We start from the raw sequence: 23011 nt of genomic DNA, 5'->3' as shown, positions 1-23011 counted from the left end.
GTTTGTACACGTCCAAGGAGGAATCAGTGTGGGATTTGCACAGGTGTAGCTTATCTCACGTCCAAGGAGGATGCAAAAAGCGCGTTAACCTAACCCCAGATCATGGCTGAAATGCCCCATGGACAGCAAGCGCCTGAACAGGCACCCAGGGCTGTGGCTGAGAGTGCTGTGGGACGAGGCCCACGGCCTGCCCCACGGCCACGATACACCCACCCCAATTTCCATGGGTGCATTGGTGGTGCGCGTGGGGCTGGGATCATGAGTGGGGCTGGGATCATGAGTGGGGCTGGGATCACACCTGGGGCTGGGATCACGCATGGGATTAGGACCACGCGTGGGGGACGCCAGAGGGGACTTATCAAAAAAACACAGTAACACCCCCAAAATCCCCCAAACAACCCCGATCCCAACTTCTGCCGCCGGAACATTTCGGGGTGCAAGTTGCCACCGGCTCCCCCTTTCCTCCCCCACCCCCAAGTGCCGCCGGTTGGGCCTTCCCCCCCCGTCTCCCCCCGTCCCCCCCCCGTGCCGGGCGGGCGCTGCGCGGGCGCTGCGCGGGTGCTGCGCGGGCGCAGCTTGCGCGGGGCGGGCGCCGCCTCGGCCGCGCTCCCGGCGCGCAGGAGGGAGGGAGGAGGCTCGGGGGGGGGGGTGGGGGGGAGCGGGGCGGGAGCGGAGCCGAGCCGAGCCGAGCCGCTTGCAAACGAGCGGTGCGCCGCGGGCTTCTTCTTATTTTTTTATTTTTTATTTTAATTATATATTTTTTATTTTTTGCCCCCATTTTCTGGTGGTGGCGAGGAGGGGAAGGGGAAAAGGAGGGGGGTGCCCCCCGCAGGGGTGCTCCGCGCCCCTCGCCCTGCCCGCGGTGCGGTCGAAGATGCGCCCCGGACGCCGGGTGGTCGCAGCGCGGCGGCGCTGACATCGCTCACCATGGACAGCTTCGACTTAGCTCTGCTCCAGGAGTGGGACCTGGACTCTCTGTGGTGAGTGCGGAGTGTGGGTACGGGGTGGGGGGTGGGGAAAGGGGGGTCGGGAGGGTAAAAAGGGGGAGTGCTAAGAGCCAAGGGGGGTGCGGTGGGTGGAGGGGGTGCTGCAACCGGGGGCTGTGCGGTTATTGGGGGCTGCAATGATTTGGGGTGGGAGGGCGTAGCGGGAGGGGTGCGATGCGCTGGGAGGGGGCAGGAATGGGGGGGGTGCGATAAGGGGGTGCGGTGCCTCGGGGGTGCAGCAGCCGGAGAGGGTGCAGCACCCCGCGAGGTGCCTCCCCCGCCACTTGCTCTCCCGAGAGGGGCAGCGGGCAGACGCCCCCTCCCCTGGCTGCCGGGGGGGGGGGGGGGGGGGGAGGGGGCGGGAGGTGAAGGCAGTGCTGGGCTGCGGGGGCCCCTGCACCCCCCTCCCACTAATTCCCGGTGCTCCCCCGTCACGGGCACCCCGGGCCGCGCTCCCGGAGCTCAGCCCCGTCCCCCTCGCACGCCCCTTTCCCCCCCCACCACCACCTTCATGTCCCCCCCTCTCCCTCCTGCCCCTATCCCCCCAAGCCCCCCCATGCCCTTGACCTCCCCCCGCGCCCCCCCTCGGTCCTGCCCACCCCGGCGGCGGGTGCGGGGCTGCCGGGGAGGAGGGGAGCCAATTTCGAGAAACGGCATTAGCGGCTCGAGGTGGGAAGCGCTGCCCTCCCCCCCCACCCCTCACCTTCCCCTCCCCAACCCCACAAACCCCATCACCCCCCCGCATCACCTCCCCGAGGCGCTGCCGCTGCCAAGTCCCGGAGTTTGCTGCGGGAGGCTCGGCACGGCTCGGCACGGCTCGCCCCGTCGGGCCGGGGCTGTTTTGTGCACGGTTGGGGCCGGGGAGGCGACTGCAGCTTGCATACAGCCTGCTGGCAGCCTGCTTTGGGGAGACGAGATGAGTTTTGCCCGAACTCAGCGGCACGCACCCCTGTCCCTATATATCTAAATTTTAACGCGTTGTGGAATCCGTGCCTCCCGTCTGTAGGGTGCAGCGCCCGCTTATCCCTGCGGTGGCAGGTGTAACAAAATCAGCCCCGAGGGTCCTGTGGGTGAGCTCTGCTCCTCGCAAAAGAGACCTCGGGACGATGGGGACAGCCCGCGCTGCGTGATGCCAGTGCCTCGAAAACGCGTACATTGAGAGCATCCAGCCCCATAAAACTTTTATACTGCTGGGGGAACTTTAAAGAGCATGTATAATACAAAATTAATTACTACCCCATAAAAGTTTTTAATTACAGTGTTTCTGCCCGTGACACAAGTTAAGGTTATGTCCTCGTTTCAATTATAAATACCAATATTCGGTTTCTATCCAGACTGTAGCATTTATCTCTGGTCTGGTTTTAAGTCTTCAGTCCATACGCACAGTTTTACAATTAAATTCCTTTTTTTTTTTTTTCTATTAAACAAGAACAGGAGAAATAATACCTTCATGCATTCAAATGCTTTTCCTTTTCTTGGTGAATGAAGGCAAACTTTGGAGCAATTTGCTTTTTTTCACTGCAAAAGTGTGATGTTCATTAGTCTGTTCTGTAAGCTAGCTGTTGAAGTAAATATTGAATTTGAAAAGCTAACAATGTAACTCTGGAAAGCCGGGGCTTTTGACTGCATCTAGCAATTGCTCCTTTTCATAACCTTTTTAGTACACTTTCTGACTATTGTGGAGGCATTTTGAAATGACCACCATAAGCATAAAAATCAGGTACAGGTCCAAAGAGACATCAACCTCTCCCCAGCTAAATTACATGCTCAAAAATGTCTCTACTGGTGTTAAAAGTGATCTTGTGGTTTCATAGATTTTTTTTCCTCTGCTGTTGCTGTTTAGAAGATAGGTTCAAGAGAAGGGCTTCAAAGAGCACATTAAAAGCCAGCATGTAGTAGCAGGCCTGCGTTCCTTGCCAAGCTCTCACCCCTGTGCACGGCTTCAAACCCCACATGTCCTGAGAGAGGAGGTCGGATGCTTCAACCAGAGCTCCTCCGTGGAGCAGGGGCTTATAGGGGGTTTGTGTCGGCATTGTTTTGGGGCCCCATGGTTTGCTCAATGGCCTTGACTTGGAGCATCCGAGATCATGGGCTAGAGGCCTGTCGTGAAACACTTGCTTTGACAAATGCTTCCGAATCATTGTTTTGAAAGTTATACAATTTTTATTTAAAAAAATAAGAAAACACACAACACAATGAAATGCAAACTTACAAAGGTGGTAGTAAAGATACCTAAGTGCTGCAGCATCTGTGCAGAGGGTGCTGGGCTGGTCTCTGGCCGCAGGCAGGGTGCCTTCAAATGAGTGCAATTGTTACCAAAAAGGAAAATAAAATATACCACACAGATAACAAGTGAGTACTTCATGGCAAAGAGCAACACTTAAGAGACTTAATTTTCTCAGCAGCAAGAATGAATGTTGTCCTTTATTCTTTTGAATGTTGGTAATAACGACATTTTGTGCACTTAACTTATGACTGAAAATCCACTTTTTGCAATATTTGGCAAATGTTTTCCTTAAGAGTGCAGTAATTAAATATTAACGTGCTGTTCTAAAGTGCTTCTTTTCTTTACTTGGTATGTTCTTGGAAAATCAAAAGAGTATGGAAAGGGATTTCCAGATGAACAGTAGCATGCTAATCAATTCTCATTGATTGTTACTTTTATACTGTTAATGAATTTGCTCTCCAATTAATATGTGTTATGTCTTTTACTCTGCTGTAGCATCAAAAATGTAGTAATGTATTGTGTCGTGGCTATAACACAATATTGAACTAGTAAGGTGAAATGGGAGAATATTGTAAGTCCTTTTCTACTAAAGAGTACTTTTTCCAGGTTGTGTTGATGCCAACAACACTTCTGCTTCCCAGAAAACTACTATAATTCAAATAGTGAAAGCTGAGTACAAACTCAAATAGAAAATTTAACAGAACATACAAATCTGTGGTGTAAACAAAACTCATGCCCATTTAGTAAGCTTTTTTTCTGGAACATTTAGGGATGATCAGCCCAACTTCACTGAGGGCTTCATAACTGCTGACTAACACGTTTGTCCCAAACACACAGCACTAACGACTTTGAAGCACAGCCCTGTATCCTGTTTTTCTTTCTGCATGCTTTTATTTGACTCCAGTGTGTGTAGTTTGATTTGTCCAGACCTAAGGAGGTGGATCCTCCAGTGCCTTATCATCCAGTATTTGTTTATGCCAGAGAAAAGAGATGGAAAATCTCCATTAGCGGTGTTATATATTCCTTTTGTACAGCAGAAAACACATTATACATGACAGAAAGAAGCAAATGAGCAGACCAAAGGACTTAATTGGAGTGCCAGGACTAGTTCTGCATTACAGGCATTCATGTTGTTATTTGCCTTATTTAACAAATCCCAATCGAAATTCGGCCAGCTCCTTAACTGTGCGCCTAGGTTTAGGCACAGAACTAGCTCGAGGGAAGACCATTTAGTGAAGGGTCTCCTCACGTGGCAGTGAAAGATAAATGCATAGGTTAAAGTTTTTCACATTCATTAAAACCAATTTGCAGATTTACTAAATTACTTACAGCATTGTGTCAAACAAGAAAGTAATTTTGAGTGTGATACATTTGTTAGCCACAAACAAAACAGTGTTTGTTTAGGTGAAAGAAGCCAAGTATATAAACAGTTTATTTGGTACTCATCTGATACTTCTGGATATTTTGAGATAGCATCAGTTTTGTAGAGGTTGGATAGTCATGTAAAAATGTATAGTTGTGTAGCTTCCAGGCTGAGATCAATATCAAATGCCATAGTGTAAGGTGGCCCAGTGTGTTTTACAGACCTTGTATTGAATTACTAGTTCATTTGCTATCTTTGGGTCTGTTCCTGCTCCATTTGAAGTCAATGAGAGTTTTGTTTGGAAGTTGTTATTAACAAAAAGTGGCTAGACATCCAGCAGTCTTATAAATGAACCTTTTGTAACTTCTTGATCCCAGGTTGTCTAGCTTTTAGTCACTACATTTTATATTTGTGTAAGTCAAGATTTTTATTTTTTTTTCTTCAGGTAGCACAGTGTTTACTGGAGATGATTTTAGAATGCTAATTCTACAAATGCTTCTTCAGTCAAAGTAGAATATCTAGATGTTTATTTTCAGATGATAGCAAGTAGCTGTTTTGGGGTTGAAGGTGGGAGTCACTCAAGCCATTCTCTCAGTAGGGTAAGATGCTGGGCCGGGCTAACCTTATACAGACAATACACAGCAATTTTGTCCCTCTCACAAAAAAAATAATTAAGTACTTCCTTTTATCTCCCATCTCCTTTACAGCTCTGTTCCAGCTTATGTCTTGGACTTTGTCCCTTATTTCTTTTCTTTTAGCTCTTGGCCTCTATCTAGCCTTGGTAACACTTGAAATCCTATTTATCTCATTTCTGTCACTGTGGTGTTTTCCCTTCTGTCTTCCTCCCAGTGTCAACTCATGGTTACCACCTTCCCCTCACTGAGATCCCAGCTAAAAATTTCCTCTCTCTGTGATGATTATAAGTTGTGAGCAAACAATAACAAGAGTAATAACTATAGATTGTTCCCTTCCTTTGGTTTCACAGCATGTTCTTTCTTCCTGATGCCTGTTCTTTAGGCTGTAAGTCCTTCAGGTCAGGAATTGGTTCCATTGTTCAAGTTTTTTTTTTTTTTTTCCCTTGCAGCACTGAACAAATTGTATGTGCTAAACATAATAAGTATAAATAATAAGAAGAGTGAACTTTTTCATGGCCATAATACTTTATAAGTATCAGCTGAATAATATTATTTTAAGAATACATCTGTAGGGCCATGTGAGTGATCATTTGCTGGATGTGATGTACCACATCTTCATCTGTTTTAAGTCTACAGAGCTCCACCGAGTCCTCTTTGCTGTTTTATATCAGATAAGTATCTGGCCCATCATCTCTGATTTGCAGTATGCTCAGTCACCTTTCTTAGAACATATGTATATATATTTATCCCTATACTTTTTTTTTTTATAAATGAAATTTTGGTACATCGGTTGGACAGAGAATGCGTTTTTGTATCTCTCCACTGAGGACTCTTTGAGTGCCTAGGCCCAGCTGTTTGAGGCAGGAGGATAACAGCTCCTTGGGCTTTCCTGATGACACTTGGACTTTCAGATTTGTGTTCCTCTGGGTGTGTTTTCCATGAGAAGCCAAGGCAGAAACCTCCCTAGGTTATTGGAGGGGATTCAAGAGAAGACATGAAGTGTATGTGGCATTTCACATTCTCTGTGACTATTTTGAGGGAAACACCAGGTTTCTTAAAACTAGCGGAAGAGATATATAAGCTATTAAGGAAAAATAGACACAGGAGAAATATAGGCTATGGGCACATCTTTCTTGTCGTCCATATATTAGGAACAACATCATACTCAACTCCACAGCGCAGTCATTAGAAAAAGCAACAGCTTCATTGCAAGGTTTTTAACCTCATATAACAAATTAATCCACTTGCATCCTATTTATGACTAGGAAAAAACAAAGCACAGATAAAAAGAATTCCAGCAATTAATTCACAACATGTGTTCAGAGATACCTAAAAGTCTGGTTATAACTTTCTAAACAATAGGAGTAATAAAATAAAATCAATAGAAATGAAGAAAAAATAGTATTACAGCTAGAAAACAGGGAGGTTAAATTCTGTGTGAGATGAGTGTCCCATCTAACAGTCACCGAATTGTAACTTTGAAGTGACATCCTCACAAAATGAGATTTTGAAAATATAGCATTTTCTATGAAACCCAAAGACAATTTCTTTGTATGGGCTGGTTAGCCATAAGGCTAATTCCACTTGAAAACCAAAAGGGTCCTTCTTGTGAAAAACTGAAAGTAGGAAAAGGGAAAGCTGCAAGCTTCCTAGATTTTGAACAAAACTAGCTCTTTGGAAACCCTGCCCTGCTGGTTTATGGGAGTTGCTATTTCAGAGCCACTGCCCAGGGCTGGATTCCCTAGGTGGCGTCTCCCTGAAAATCCACAGGTCCCCGCGATGGCCAAACCCACCATGAGCCTTGCTGCACCTGCCACCCTGGCACCATCCCATGGAGGTGGCCCAGCTGCGAATCCAACCCAAAAGGACAAAGAGGTTGTGTAGCCACCAATCTCCCAATTTGCTGTGTGTTTGAGGCAGTTTATCTGACCATCTAAACAACATCTTGTGTTGGCTTTTGAAACTTTCCACTGCATTCTGGTGGAAAGTTGCATGTTTATTCAGAAACTGGACACTCTCTGCAAATATCTTGGAGTGGCTGGAAAGCACTGTTCCATTAAACATTTGAAAAAGTGAGCGAATCTGCTGTATATGGAAAACAATGTTTGCAACATCACCACCGGGGCTACTAACTGATCTTCTGTCTGTTAAAATCAATGTTAGGACACTGATTATGCTTGCTGCGGCTGCCTAAGGCCTCAGGAGAGCAAAAATGGACACTTGTAGTTGAATACTTGGGTAATAATCTGTATAATTTCTGAATAACTTGTGGGTAGCAATGAATTCTTGTTTAGGAGAAAGAATGAATGAACTGTAACAGCAGTTAAATGAACACAATGGCAATTACCAATATTTTGTGCTAAACATTTTCTGTGTCTTTCCAGTGGTAAAAATACATGAGACAGATACTTAAGTTCCTCCCCTACAGCTTGATATCTCAGCTTTACCAATACCTTAAACAAACAGCTAGTGACTTAAGTTGACTGCATTTTATTTTGTTAGGAAGATTTTAACCTGTATGCGTGTACCAAGGACCTGGGTACGGATGCATCCTGGGAAATGTGACAGTAGGAATGCAATTTAAACTTATCCTCAGAGACACTTTATGTATTTTTTAAAAAATAAATTAGTTTCAATGCAGCAGTGGTGGTCTCAGCAGACAGGAAACACTTACAATTATGCAGGAGGGACCAGAAATCTCTGCTAAGAAGCTTTTTGTTGCCGTGCTTTGTTTCTCAATAAAGATGATCCACAACTGTAAGTATTTAAAACTAAAAACAAGAGGGTTGTATCGGACAAAGCCACACAACTTCTTAATGTAATCCAGTCTTTCCGTGTGGTTGTTTTCACATGTTTTGGACCAAAGAAAGAGTCCTTTGTGGCTCAGCCTAGTTTGACTGAATGGCAGGACTGGACAAATAGAGGATGAAGGGCAGTATCTTCTTACACTGCATATGTTTTCATTGCTTTGAGCTGTGATCAATTCTTACTGCATGTATCACTCTTGAAATCCACTGGGGAGGAACTGGTGGCCTTCTTACTCCATGCATTGCTATGATGGTACAGTCTAGCTGCCAGGGAACGATGACCTTATGGTGGCATGAAAAATGCAGATATGACAGACAGATGGATTAGGAAGGAAAAACATGGGTGAAGTATGCATTTCCAGGATTCGGACTTAGAAGTCATCTCAGCAGCACTATCTCCTACCATTCATCTCCCTGTTTCTATCCTTGCATTCCTTGTGATCACTGTGAAAGTTTTGGGGAGCCTGTTCTAATGCATGGGCATAGGTAGATATCCTAAACCTTCTCAATGAGGATTTGAATTTTGCTCTGTCATTGCTAGACAGTGCCTACCTCATAGCAATGCACAGAGGAGGCTGATTTTTTTCTGTATCATTGACCTCTTCTGATTGACCACGAGGGTTCAGATCTTTAGATTATAGGAAGGAGTGACATAATTTGAATGTTTTTGTGTTCCTTTGTCTTAGAACAACAAGTGCAGTAGACAGTTGAACCTCAGTCCAGAAAAAAATGAGTGAATTCTGTTGTCAGAGATACTTTGGAGAAGAGAATTATATTGGTATTCTTCCAATAGAAGGAACAGTTTTACATTTTTTTTGTTTCTGAAGCAGTCAGCGAGGGAACCTGTCATGTCATCAACTGTTTTTAAAGGACAAAGTAACAATAAAAGCTAAGTGTGCTTTTCTTCATTTTTGTTTGGCAAGGAGAGTATAGCATTTTCTGCAGGATGATGACCTTGAGTTAACTAAATGTCACCAGTTTAAAGAGTAAATTAATGTTACAATGTGCTTTGTTTGTGGTTAGGCTTGAAGGCTGTCAGGAATTTCTTAGTACAAAAGGTGATTCTGTGTTAGTCCATTTATTTAGGTTCCCTGCAAGAAAACCACCATGATCCCAACTGATCTGAATTAGCATCAACATGTTGCCTTGCGTATTTGGATATACTGATGTGTTTTGCAGCTAGCTTATGGATCTCTACCCCTTTTCACTACGTAGATCAGTCCAAAAGGACCACAGGAGTCTACATTTTTTCTTGGTCATTGAGTCAGACTGCTGCTGTCTCAGATCAAAGAACCCTTTTTTAAGAAGGAGTGAATCCCTTCAGAAACTGGTCATGTTCTGTCTTAAAAGTGACAAGGTTTCAGGGTTTGGATTTTTTTTATTTTTATTTTTATTTTTTTTGTCACTGCCCCTGCTTATGAAAATCTGTTCTGAAACCACAACATTTATAGGAAAAATGTGCACGTTTCCAATATATGTACATTAATGTATTCCTGCCCATTTAGCACAGTTGATTCTGCAACATCTGAGGTAAAGTGGCATAGAGATAACCCCATGAAAGGAAAGTATAGATAAATGTAGTTCCTTTCAGACCTGCACTGGCTTTTGTAGATCCAGGCAAGGTGTCTTTTACAACACTCTTCAAGGCTTTGCATTGCACAAGAACCTACCAGCCTGAGTGCATGGCTGTGTGAACACGATTACATACTACGTGGTAGAAATGCAAGCTTTTTTTGTTGTTCTTAGAAGTATATAAGTAGCAATATCTTGAACTAATTACAGCTGATGTAAAGCACGTTTAAGGAAACCCATTAGAGGAGAATTAGAACTAGAGCAGATTAGCTAGTCTTTAATGGCCTTGACTGTAGATCTTTTGATGCCTTGGTAGCTTTTCTAACACTCATTGCTCATCTGTCTTGACTAAATGACTGAAGAGCTTCTTTCAACTCACAGTCTGGTTGTAACGTGAAAAAATTGCTGTTTTCAGCTGAAAAAATGATTATCTGGAAAGGTAAACTATACTGAGTCCTGTACTATATTTGTTGTTGAGATTTAAAGCATTATTTTACCGCTCAATGTGACTGTGTAATAGAAAGAACAATCTCTAATATGCTTCCTTGGAGCTATTAATTATTTACTTTCTTGAAACACAGATCATAGACAATTCTACACGACTTCCCTTCTTACAGACTTTCTTGTCTCTGTCTTTATTTTTGTGTGCTTTGCAAATGCCTGTAAATTCATTTTCACTGGAAGGGGAAATAAGTAATTTAGACTATTGCAGCTGTTTCATAATTAATTAATTTCAATTTAAAACAATCAAGTAGTGCCTATCCATTGTTCTGTGTGTTTTTCTGAGGCACTAAGATTCACAATATCAAAATAAGTTCCAGATGGAAGCACATACTTTATAATCAGAGAAAATAATCTGTTCTCTTCAAAAACCTGAAAAGTCCTGCCCTGATCAAAACAAGGTATTACTCTGAAGCACATTTTTCAAGTTTTTAGCCATCATTTTAAGAATTACTTAAAAGTACCATTTTTACGTGTTATATAGGGCATTAACTTATAAATAGAACTATAGAGGGAGAGAAACAGTGATGCAGGAGTGTTTGTTCATTCGTTTCCTCAAATATTTCTGGCATCTGTTAAAATGTAACAAGGCTTAGCACATTTTCCCATTTTGGCACTTTGTTTTCTATGAAAATGAGAAATATTTGCAATGATAAAACATATCTTTGCTAATAATCAATAACATGTTCTCATGAGGAAAAAAGAAAAATGGTAAAATGAACTAAAAAGTATTGAGCAGAAGGAAAGCTGATCAGAATGGTACACTGAGAAGTTCTGTATGTTCCCATATGTTAATAAATGTTAGGGTTTGCAGAGGAACTTTTAATATGGCACTTTGCAATAGGAATAAAATGTCTTTTCTGAACACAAAAGACACTTACGTAAGAGGTTTCTATTATGTAAATGTTACTGTTATTGGCGATAGCCCATTATAAAGAAACGTTTTATATTCCAAAAAGCATTTACAAATAATGGGATAGATGCAGCAGTCTGTAGTTCTGACTTGGACAACTTTCTCTTTGAAGTCAATGGAAGTTTTGCCTGAATAAAGGTGGAAGGAATTAGCCCATTCATTATTATCTAAATTACATCAAGAGTTGACTGCTAAACAATAAAATCATGATTCATAACATAACGGCTTCATTTAATTCTTTTGTAGTCTTAATATATCTCATTATATGGTACTTCTGTTCTTTCCTCTCTGTGCAGTATTCAAATTAATAACAACCACCTTTACATAACTGATGGTTAGACATGTTTTGCTGCCTTAGCAAGATCAAAGGATTTTATATACCCTTTTTGGATAGATACCAAGAATAGGGTGATCAATCTCTTCTGTAACCATTAAGCACAGTGTAAATATCTCAGGGTACCCAATTAGACACAAGTGGTTTGCCAGATGCTGAGAGCATCACCAGTTGTCAAGAGCTTCCCAAGTCTGTGGGGCAGTGCAGAATTTATTAGGGATTAGCGGTGGTCTGAGTTGTCACTCTACTGATTTGTGCTCTTTCAGCTGTGCCCTGCTGTAAGCCACCTGTACTATGTGCGGAGATAATGTTCGAGCAGCAGATACCCTGCTTTCCTCCAGGCACCTCTGGGTGGGAAGGAGGCAGGGAAGGATGCTGGTGCTCCAGACCTTCTACTCCTGATGACCAGAGAGGAACGGAGGTTAGAGTAAGGGAGACAGCCAGATGAGAACGGGGAGCAGAGAAGGGCATAAGAGGAGACCGAAGAGAGTAGCCCAAGAAGAGTGACCCCCAAAATGGCTTTAATCCAAAGCTGGAGTTAACCCCTCACCAGGAAGCCATCTGTAGCCTTAGGGCTTTAAGAATTCTTTTTATCTGGAAATGTAATTGAAACAAGATGTGTAACAGCTGCAAGATGTCAGGTTTGTCAAAGTAACTAGAAAAATGAGTTGTCTGACACACACGCAGCAAAGTAACCTATAGTTAAAAAAAAAAAAAAAAAAGTATAAATTATCATATGTGTTAAAAAGAGGAAGGAAAATAGCCAAATAATAAAAGTTGTGGTTTATTCTGGAGCATGGATGATGTGAATTAAACTACTTTGAAGGTTTCCAAAAGAGATAACAGCTTAAATCTTTACCCAAAATGAAACTGCTCATCTCCCCATCATGACTAGTATTTCATTCATGAACTAGAATGGTTAGTGCTCTGCATTTACCCATGATAATTTACCCATTATTTTACCCTTCTGCCTGTTGCTGTCCTTGTTATTGCATCATTGGACTTTGCATCTTTGGTTACGGACACAGATTTGCTGCACTAGGTGCTGTACAGGCACAGAACAAAGTTGGTTGTGGGACAAAATCTTTGCAGACAAAATGGAAGAAAGAAGACCATAATGGATATAGGCAAAACTGATCGGGAAGGAAAGATGGAGAGAATTATAATTACCCTAATAAAGAGTGGGCACAGCAAGCTACCAGCCTGGCAGTGCTGCCAGATGTTTGAGCACGGGTATGATGGTAAAGAAAGCCAGGACTTTCTTACCAACAACTTCAAAAAGAACAATGAAGTGATTTTGTGCATGTTTATGAGGGCTCCTCCCAAGCATGAGTGACAGCACAAGGATACCCTGAAGGTGCAAGTTGGAAACTCGGAGGGTGAATTGCCCTACTGGGCCAACTGAAGATTAGAGACAGCTTTTTTTTGTAGTAACTTTTCATAATGATGGGGATAGCCCACACAGAGCCTTGGGTGGTGAGGACAAGAGGGAGCCAGGGAAGAGCTGTAAAGAAAAAGGGGTCATAGTCAAAACATCCTGCCTAGAAAAGGCTGCTTGCTACGACATTCCAGCTGGAGCTGGTCCTCTCCTGCGAAGTCCAATTGTGCAAGCTGATATATGTGTAGCAGCAGAAAAATGCTCTTAACAGAGCTCTCAGTAGATGGGTATGCTAAACGTGTCAGTAATGCATTGCAGTTTAGGGTGTGAAAACTAAAGAATCACAGAATGGTTTGGGTTGAAAGGGATCTCAAAGACCATCTGGTTCCAACCCCCTGCCATGGGTTGTGCAGGACTCCCCCATGTCGGGCGGTGTATCCCAGTGCTGTGGGGTTATCCGTGGGAGGGTTGGAGCCTGAGGTCATGCAAGGCCAAAGGCAATGAGTGCTTTTGAGCAATCCCTTCCTCTACCAGCTGCCACAAAGAAATGCTGCCTCCATGTACATGGTGTTGCAACCTGCAGAACAACCCAAGACAACTGCTGTGAAGTGCTGTTGAAGATAATAAGTTCAGCTCCGGGAGCAGCAGCAAAGCCAGGTGTTTGTGTGGTGGAGGCATGAGGCATTGTTCTGCAGGCAGAAATCCCCTGGCTGGGTAAATGAATCTTCTGGGTAGGATCAGGAGGGACGGTACTCAAAGGGATGGATGGTCGCGGGGTTGTGAGAGAGTTCCCTGAGGCTGTGTGCAGAGAAGCATGTAACCTCTCTCTTGCTGGGAGCTCTTGGAAAATGAGCTGGAAGAGAAGAAACTCCTCAGGGCTGAGCTTACTGAAATGCTGATAACTATTGGGTATTCTTCAGGGCACTCTAGCACATCATCAGAATATGTGTGGCCCCAGTGGGAACTAATTAAACATACCTATTGTGGTATTACCATGGAGTGCTGCTGCAGTATTGCTGCTTCAGATCAGAGAGAGAGTCTTGGAGCCCACACCTGGATACCAGTCAAATGCACCCTAATTCCCACTTCCAGAAATGAATTGGAAACACACTTCTCACACTTTCTTTTCTGCCTGAAAGAAAATGGTATTCTGTTTTTTTGAGCAAATACGTAATACAAGTGTTTTCATTTCCTTTACTCATATTCAAATGCAAAAACCAGCTAATAAAATTTCAGTGGTGCTTATACCGTAATTTGGTTGGTGAAAGAAAAGTCGTCTGTTAAAGCTCAAGTCATCGTAACTCATTAGGTGCTAATGTATCTGCTCCTGGTACAGGAACAGACTAGCGCTATTGAAATGCTGCTAGTTTGCCCTTAATGTGCTCACAGTTCCCTCCTGAGGATTGAAAGTACAAACAAGTTTTCTCACAATACAATTTAGAAGTATGTTAAAGGAGCTGCGTTTACCTTACCCCAGAAGTCTTTGTCTGCGCGCAGAGAAGTGCAGAACCAAAGTGAATCCGGAAGTTTGAGTACGGTTCCTGTATTTCCTCCTCGTAAGTCTCAGGAGGAAAGGTGATTGTGTGTGCTCACAGATGTCCCATGTATGTGCAGTAAATCCAACATGCTCTAAACATGCTGGCCTTGCTGCATCTGGTAATAAACCACGGCAATAAATCAGGTGATCTGCACATGCATAATAAATCTGATGCACCTGAATGCAGGCATACAGGATGGACATGCTGTGCACAAACTGGCCGCCTTCCAGGTCTTCTGGATGTCAGGCTTCTGCTGTGACTGGCTTGCCTGGGAGTCCTGGCAAAACTGCTGACTTCTGCTTTTCATGTCAGAATTTCCAGGGCATGTCCCAGAGGGGCGGCACATCTGGGAGACTAAAACCATGAGCATAATTTTTTAGTGTGCCCATACCCATTTGAGCCAGAATATCACCCTGAGAAAAAATAACTCCACACTCACAAAGGTGCTCTTTCTGATAGCTTAGGCATTTGTGAAAATTATACCTCAAATCCTTACAAGCTCAAATCTATTCGCCATTTGGTTTCTTTGCACGGAAGTTTTGTATGTTTCAGGTGAATGCTCTTATCACCTCAGAGTATCGGCATCCATTCAGTTAACATCAAAACATTAATTTCGTAGGATAGCTGTAGCTTAAAAGCTGTGAACGTGCAAGGATGTCCCAGAGGGTGATGCAGGTCAAGGTGTCTCAGATGGGGAGGGATCGGAGTGTGGTAGTCCCACACTGTGACTGTGTGTTCCCCTCCCATGCCTGAAGACATTCAAAAGTGTTGAACATCAGGCCACAGCAGAGATACTAAAATGGGCCATGTTGACCTCTCTGCCCTAGAGGTCAACTGGCCTGGTACAAATTATCTCCATGTGATGGAAAACTGGGTGGCCACATGCAGATTGCCTGTTGGAAATGCTTCTTCTGTTGATGGGAGCTTTTCCTTTTTTCCCGTTATTTTTTTTTTCTTTTTAATCAGAATGGGAGCAGGAACAAGCTCCATTGAGAAATGGCAGCAGCAGGACTGCAACTGACCAGATCAGTGCTTCCTTTACCCCCACCTCTGCCTTCATTTGAGGGCTAAAGGACCTCATACCTGTAGGACAGGATGACTGATTTTATAAAAATGAAAATATTTCCCTTTTTGCTTTCTCTGGCAAATGAGCCTTCTTTGCCATCATGATATGGGCTGCATAGAAATGAAGCCGGGGACTGTGCTGGATTGTAAATCACTGCACTTGTGTGTAAATAAGGAGTACATTCAGAGGAAAGATGTTAGCATGATTTCAATAAACCAGAAAGCCTTTAAGATATTACGAGACCCTACCAAGTTATAGTTGCAAGTCTCCCTAAGACTTTCTCTCAGTGGTTTTCTGTGCCAGTGCAGGACACTGCCTTTAAGCTAATTAGCAATTCTGAGCAAAGTTGGAAGGAATTCATGTTTTTCTTCAGCTGGGCAACATGCTTATCAAGTCAGCTACCTCCAGACTGATGCAGCAGGCTGCCAACAGACTTCTCACAATTTATGAAGAGAGTTTTGTGGTGTAGATAGAGAGTATAATGAAAACCACATCCACCAATTAAACACCTACATTTCCGTTTGGAGTCCAAACAATGGATGGCTTTCCTTTTGCAAAAGAGATTTCTCAAATCAAAGCAACTCAGAGAAGAAATATAAATTAGGAAGGGAGTTTTGAGCAGATCTTTAACAAATCTCTGGCACAATGAAACAGTGAGGCATGACACATTCATGAATATGATCTAATTGCAAAGATTCAGCTCTCAGCAATCAAGAAAAAGTAAAGCAACAAAATATGGGACGTGTTCTGGTCATGTCTTCAGTACATGTGATATCAATCTTTTCCCAATAGGCAAAGAGTACACCTGATGCTTTTTGTAGTGTGCGATACGTGGCTTGAACACCAGAAAACTAGCATCAGTCGTATTTTTACTCACATGAACAAGAACTGGTCTTCTCTTAATAAAAACAAGACATACAAAAGGATCTTCAAAAAAAAAAAAAAAAGGGACAAAAGGACTTGTTAAGCAGAAATCAGATGACGAAGTGGAGCCAGTATATGACTCTGCAGTACTGCAGATAGAGGGGTGGCAACAGGAGCTTTGGGAGCTGTTTTCTTTGAAGAAAATCACTAGTATCAAAACATTTCATTCTGGGGACACAGAAGAACAGAACAGACACTTCAGAGAAAGGGTGTCAAAATTAATTTTACATAATTTTACTGACAAGACTCAATTACCATACAGTTGATACAGGCCAGATGCAGTGAAAGATATTGCAAAAATACACAGAGTGATGATAAAAACAAATAGTATTATTATTAACACTGGGGCTGTATTTACCTCAAGTGGTGCTCTGATATTTTTTGGCACCGCTTATACTGAGCATCGTGGCAGTAGGTCTGTAAACAGTTCGCCTGCGTTCATAGGGAGCAGCATCCAAGCCCATTCCGTGTTTTCTTCAGGAGGCAAAATGTTATATTTTGGGCTCAGCATCACATGAATAAAGCCATGTTTCTCCTAGACCTAGGTTCATAGGGTTAGGTGTTACACGTCAAGCTTCACTTCAGGCTCTGCCCCTCCGGGCTGTATCCACATGCACAGAGCTGCCCGTCATCACGGGCCAGATGAGCCTTTCCTGCGGGCATGTGCTGTGTACATTTGACACTGACAGTGTGTCAAATGAGTGCTGCTTTGGGAAGCTGTTGTATGCATTTCCACCCTTTTTCTTGCTGCCTGGGACACCTGACAGGCTGACAAGGAGAGGGGTTGAGCCAGACTTCTCTCTGAGGCTGTGTTTTCTAACGATGATAGAAAGTCAGTAGATCATTCATTGTAAAGTACTTTAGACAGTAAGACATCTAAACCTGAAGTCTGTGATCTAAGGTGTGTGGTTGCTGAGAAAGTCAGTCAGTTCAGGCAAAAGGCATAGTTTTATTGCTTATGGGGAGCACACATTAAGGGAGCACAGAAGAATCGTAGGTCTCCAGTCTAAAGAAAATGCAAGCAGCTCTGGAAGGTCAGAGTACAGCACGTAATCCACAAAGGATGCTTGTTAGCAGCCTGAAGACATACATACCTAGGTTGGAAGCTGAATGGGGTACTAAGGTACTAGCTGCCTATCTGAACCACTAAAAATCACTTTCATTATAGCTGATATTTAATATGCCTAATGACTGCCACATCAGCCAGAAATAACTCTGCATTGTTTGGAGACCGCAGCTTGATTTTCTTTGTTTAACCAAGTACTACAGGTTTATGCCAGGAGTTTAATTTAGCTGGTTGTGTGCCATCAAAGCAGATCCTTACTTCAGCCTTTACAGCTTCTAAGGAAGGTGCAACATAATGGTTTGTGCACACGGTTTAGGCAGAATTATCTTACTGAAATCACCAACGCAGAAACCCCACACAGTCCAACCAGTGCTTTCTGGTATAAATACACTTTTTCCTGTTTTGCTAGTGCACGTGCCCAGAGGCAACCTGGGGACAAGCAGACTCCATACCCCAGTATGTAAGGGCCTGGAGATGCCCAAGATGTACACTGCCCACAGACCATGTCACTCGTAGACAGCTCAGGGATTATGTCACCTGAAGGAATTTTTGTCATGGGCTCCCCATTTTCTTATGCTGGTGTTTTAACCACTAAGATGTTATCAAAACAGTGTGCTTGTCTGTGTCCTTGGTTTTCTTTTTGAAGAGAGGTTGTGCCCCCATCGCCTGACTTAAATGCCCAAGAAAGTGCATGGATGGGGCTCAGGCTATGAGTTCTGCTTACCCAGTGCAATCTAATCACGGCAAAACCTAAGTTCTCTTTGACATTCGCCTGGTCTGGCTCCCAGAGTAGCCTGCTGGGTATTGAGAACTTCGTTGTTGGGTTCCAGCTTCTCCCCATCCTCAGTGTAGGGAGTTTTGGCAGCCAGTGCAGCACTGTGAATTGCCTTTGGGACCTGAGTGCCTAACTGCACCCAGCCACGCAGCTCATCCCAGTACCTAAGCCTTTTAGAAAAAGTTATAGATCTTAATGTCGTTATATTTATTAATTTTAGTGTTATCCCACCAGATTAACTGAAGTCAACTGCTTCTCTCTAGTGAAGACTCGTAAGTGTTATTTCAGAGGGGACAGGAACATTTTCACTATCTTTTAGACTTTCAGAGAAAGAATGTTTATCCAGAAAATATACCCAGTTTTGTTAATGCTGAAATGGTCTAAAAGACAGAAGATAATCCTTATCTAGTCTAATCTATTTAGAATATTTCAGGAGAGTGCATTACTGGTGTCTGAGTGACAAATGATGGTCTAGATTGCACCTGCTAGGTATGTGTCTAGGGAAAAGGCATGTGCAGCACGTAAGGGTAAAAGCATGTGTGTCCTCATGCTCTCACGCAGGAACTATTCCCCATTTCAGATATTTTTTCTGGTGAGACATAATAATTCCCAGTAGACAGCAGGTCAGATTTCTAGGAGAATATCAATAGCTATGGGCTTGCCTATATGTGAGTAAGCAAAAGACTTGAGGATGTAAACTGAGTAGCCTGCTGTACAGTCTGCAGGATGCTGGCACTGGTATGTGGAAAATTACACACACATGTGCCATTATTTAACTGAATTTGCTAATATAGATGTAAAATACAGCTAACATAATGCCCATACCAAATTTAAGGCATTTCTTGTAAAAATGAGAGTTGTCACTATACAGTAGTCAAAATTAGTGGCTTCAATCCAGATTTTGAAGATAGCCTTTATCTGTAATTGGCAACTTCTGTCATCCTCCTCAACCTGGTGCAGACATGAGCATGATGCACGGATTTCAGCATTAGCAGTAGCAGATGATTTCCTTCTAGAAGGAAGATAGGGACAAACAAGCATCCTGTTCTGTTCCTTTCAGCAAGAACATCTCTCTGTTCCCACTGCAGTCGCTCATTCCTCAGGGCCAGTCACACCAAACAGTTTGAGAACTGTAGAATGATGAACGCCTAAGGCTTCATCCACTTGCCTGTAGCCACCTCTGGACTGTTGCAGCAAAGTCCAAAGCTGGTCCATCTTTTTGCTCCCTCTCTTAGTCTTTTACATGTACTCCACCAACAACAGAGACCTAGGGCCAATCCTATCTTCCTATCTTCCCCCAATAGGGGAAAGGGAAGATGAGGTGTAAAGGATTTTCTGGATACCACCACTATCCAGTATTTTCTCATCAGTGAGAAGGAGATAGGGAGCTGGACAGCAGCAGGGCTTCCTCCTTGAGCCTTGTGCTGTTGGAGGGCTTCTCAGGGTAGGAGTACTTTTTTGCTGGTTGTGGATGGTCTCTGGGATCACAAAGCAGAGCAGGGAATCTGGCTGTTAGCGTGTATCCTCCCTAGACCCCAGCCTGCTTTCACGGACGCTGGTTATTTCTGGAACTGGGTAGAGTGCAACATGTATACATTAGTAGAATCAAGTCCTTATGCTGTTCAGGAAAATTTGGCTCTGAACCGTATAGCTAAAAAAGCTGTCTGTCTGAGCCGCTTAGAATACTGCACAGTTTTTGCCAGCTGAATAAAGCCAATAGCATTTCTATGAACAGAAAGCTTTTGACAACAGTCTTTGAATTATGAGTGGCAAGAACCATTCTCTTCATTTTTAACTTCTAACCTATGATGTATAACGCAACCCTCATTTGAGGATAAGAGGTTAGTATCTTATTGACTTGGCTTTAAATTGCATTTCATTGTATTAAAGAGTATCTGTCATTTTTTTTTTTTCCTCTGGAGCTAGATATACTGTAATGTATGAAATATTTGACTTGCATGTAGCTGTAAGGCTAGACTTTGGAAAACATTCAGCTGCAAAGCTAAAATGGTATTTAGTGAAAACATTCCAAAAAATTATGATTTTACAATTACCTTATTGGTAGTTTGATTTTAATGTAGTTTTGCTGATAGGTACCTTTGTACTTAAGGACTGTAAATTAATTAGACATACTGTTTCATCTACTCAGGAGGCAGGAGAAGAGCTGAGCTAATAGCTATGGGAGTGCTGCACCAATTTGAGACTGAGGCTAAAATGACATGATAGAGGAAGAGGTTAGTACTCTCCCAAGGTTGTCACTCCTGGTCACATTTTAATGTGAATTTATTGGACTGAAAGAGGTTAAAGAGGTAATTCTGTACAAGAAGAGAGAAATTTCTAACATAAAATGGAACTCATCAATAGTCCTGGTGTCCATAGGGAGTTGTCAGATTCCATAATATTAACCATGTAATTAACAGGATATATAAAGCGATGTGCTTTCAAATAATTTATATTTCAGATGCCTTTGAATGTGCTAATAATACTTTTTTTTTCCCTTTTTTTTTTCCCTGGTCTCTTGGAATCACTGCATTCTTTCTTATTTATTTATTTATTTTTCTTCTGTATAAAAACCCTTCACATCTATCAGAGAGCTCTAACTAGAGCTCATTCCCAAGGGTGACTTAATGGAAAAAGTATGGATAAATCCACATGACAAATCCACTTTACAATATGGCACAGCTGGCATTCTCTGCTCAAGTTCAGCTCACAAATATACGGAAACTGCATCGATGCAGAGTGCAGGTCAGTGCATATTGCTTCATCATGTCCTGGAAATGACCTCTCATGCTGGTGGTGGTGATGCACCAACTTTTGCATCTCCCTTTCAGACAAGTCAAGGTGCAAGGGGTTGTTTGCAGAGCACTTTGGAAGAAAGTATTCATTTGATCTTGTTGGAATTTTTTTGCTTTTCAAAACCTCAGTTTTCAGTCCTTAGTGACCGGGCTTTGAATACTTATAAGTTCTACACAGACATTGTCACGACTCAGCATTTATTTCATTTTATTCATTTATTTATTTTAATGAGTAATGTAGGTAGAAGGGGAAAAAAGCTTCCTCAAGCTCTGGACTTAACCAAACTAGACTACATTGTACGTCATGCTTTAACCCAGCAGACCCACTGCACAAACTCTTTGCTAGTGATTGAACCTCCCTCACACTCCCCTTGATAGTGCTGGGCAGAAACACCCTGATTTTCTATAGGACTTTTTGGAAACCTCAGTCAGATTTGGTTGAAATCAATTAGCAGGTTCAAAGTCACTGCTGGGAGAAAGGGAGCTGCTGATGGGCTGACACTGTGGTCTTATGCTGTGTTTCTTTAGGAAACCACACTGATCAAGCAATACCTATCAACCTGTGGAGCAGAACCGCATTAAAAAGAAGTATTTCTTGTTTCAAAAATATATTTACTTGGAACATGGAAAGAAAAAGTGCAGGCTGGGTATTGGCTTGGAGCCCAAAACAGATGCTTGCAGGACATTTCCTGCTGTAGAAAATCAGCCCTTTCAGGAGAGGCAGTGGGAAGATGGCTGCTCGTCTGCCAGGGGCAGTTGTGCCTGCACCAGGCTTTGTGCAGTCCCTAGCACAGGAAGAATCCTGACCGCTGGTATCTGCAGATAAAATGGTGTAAAATTACAAAAAAAGTGGAAGAGCAAAGGGAGCCAAAGGCTGGACCTCAGCCTGAGGCAGCTCTACCTCCCCATTGCGTGCTCTGCAGCATTATGAAGGCCAGGCTTTCACCGTTACTGTCTTCTGCTCTCTTTGCATGCCAGAATCTATACTTGCGTGTAACATACTGGATTTATAAACCAACTTGGCTGCTTGATAGTCTGATTACATTTCACTGTGACTGAAGAGGAAAATGCCTGGTCTAGTTGCTGGACACTGGCCTAAATATAGATCCATGCAGGAACATAATTCTGCTAGGGGGGCAGCTAAAGAGTTTCTGGCTAGTTTGTCCTGCTGTCTAGAAGTAGTGTATGGGAACAACTACCATTTCCGTGCTCTCCTACTGTAGTAGAAACACATTTTTTCTTATAGCTTTGATACTTTTAACTGATAAGGTAATGGCATTTTAGACATATTCTAATATCTGAGCATATTTCTAACCAATGTGGACAAACAGCAGTATTTTATAGTAACACTTACAGCTTATCAGAAGTTGGAGCCTTTTCTCCTCCTATACCCTGTCCATGCTATTGTGAAAATTCACGTATATAACCACTTCCAGCAACCGAACAATAAAACATTTCCAGTCACCCTACAAGTTCATTTCATAATAATTTAAAACTGCCTGTTACAACCAATAACTTTGGTTCTGAAAACCAGTGCAGCAGTTATAAAGTCATGGCATATAACTTTTCATGGAAGGCAGTGGTTTTATCACAGCCATGAACACACGAGTGACCTGGGGCATAAAATTACTGCTCAAAAAAAAGAAAAAAGATTAATCTCCACAAAATGCTCAGATATCCACTTATAACAATTACAACAATGATGATTTCACATCTGTTAGGCAGACAGTTTTAATCTGTAAAAGGTTAAGTATTTGACAGTTACTTGTTCTTACATACAGATTAGCTGCTTGAGGTTTTAACCTTTAGATGTACTTAAGCAACTAGTCTTTAAAATTTATTGTGTAAAACCACCCAAATAGAAATGGTCTCATTACTTGTAACTAAAGAATACAGAAGGTCTGGAAGACTTTTCCCTCCTTTCTTACCGAATTGCTCAGCTAGCTTTGCTTCTTCCTTTGTGTTTAAAAATGTTTGTACACATGCCACTTCAATTTCTAGAGCTACCGCTTCCTAATTAAAGGATAAAAGAAGGAGTCTGTGATTAAACTTGTGGAATCAGTTATTTCTACTTAATAAAGGATTCTGCTTGAGAACATTATTCCTGCACATTGAATTTGGTGAAGTACCC

The 23011-nt window shown here is 42.7% G+C and overlaps 1 protein-coding gene across 3 annotated transcripts in view; it reads left to right on the top strand.

The window, feature by feature from the left end:
• The first annotated feature begins 638 nt into the window (after positions 1–638).
• AFF3 (AF4/FMR2 family member 3) overlaps positions 639–23011 on the top strand; it is a 329942-nt gene continuing 307569 nt past the window's right edge. The window contains exon 1 of one of the 3 annotated variants that reach the window (XM_040548075.1): positions 639–980. In XM_040548075.1, the coding sequence (XP_040404009.1) occupies positions 928–980 (53 nt within the window). In that variant the 5' untranslated portion in view covers positions 639–927. The remainder of the gene's footprint in view (positions 981–23011) is intronic. The other 2 variants (XM_040548810.1, XR_005817547.1) reach the window with 2 other exon arrangements.

Source organism: Cygnus olor, chromosome 1 (genome assembly GCF_009769625.2).
Source record: "Cygnus olor isolate bCygOlo1 chromosome 1, bCygOlo1.pri.v2, whole genome shotgun sequence".
Lineage (NCBI taxonomy): Eukaryota > Metazoa > Chordata > Aves > Anseriformes > Anatidae > Cygnus > Cygnus olor.
Note: the sequence above shows the minus strand (reverse complement) of the source record. Positions and strands in the feature narration are given on the sequence as shown.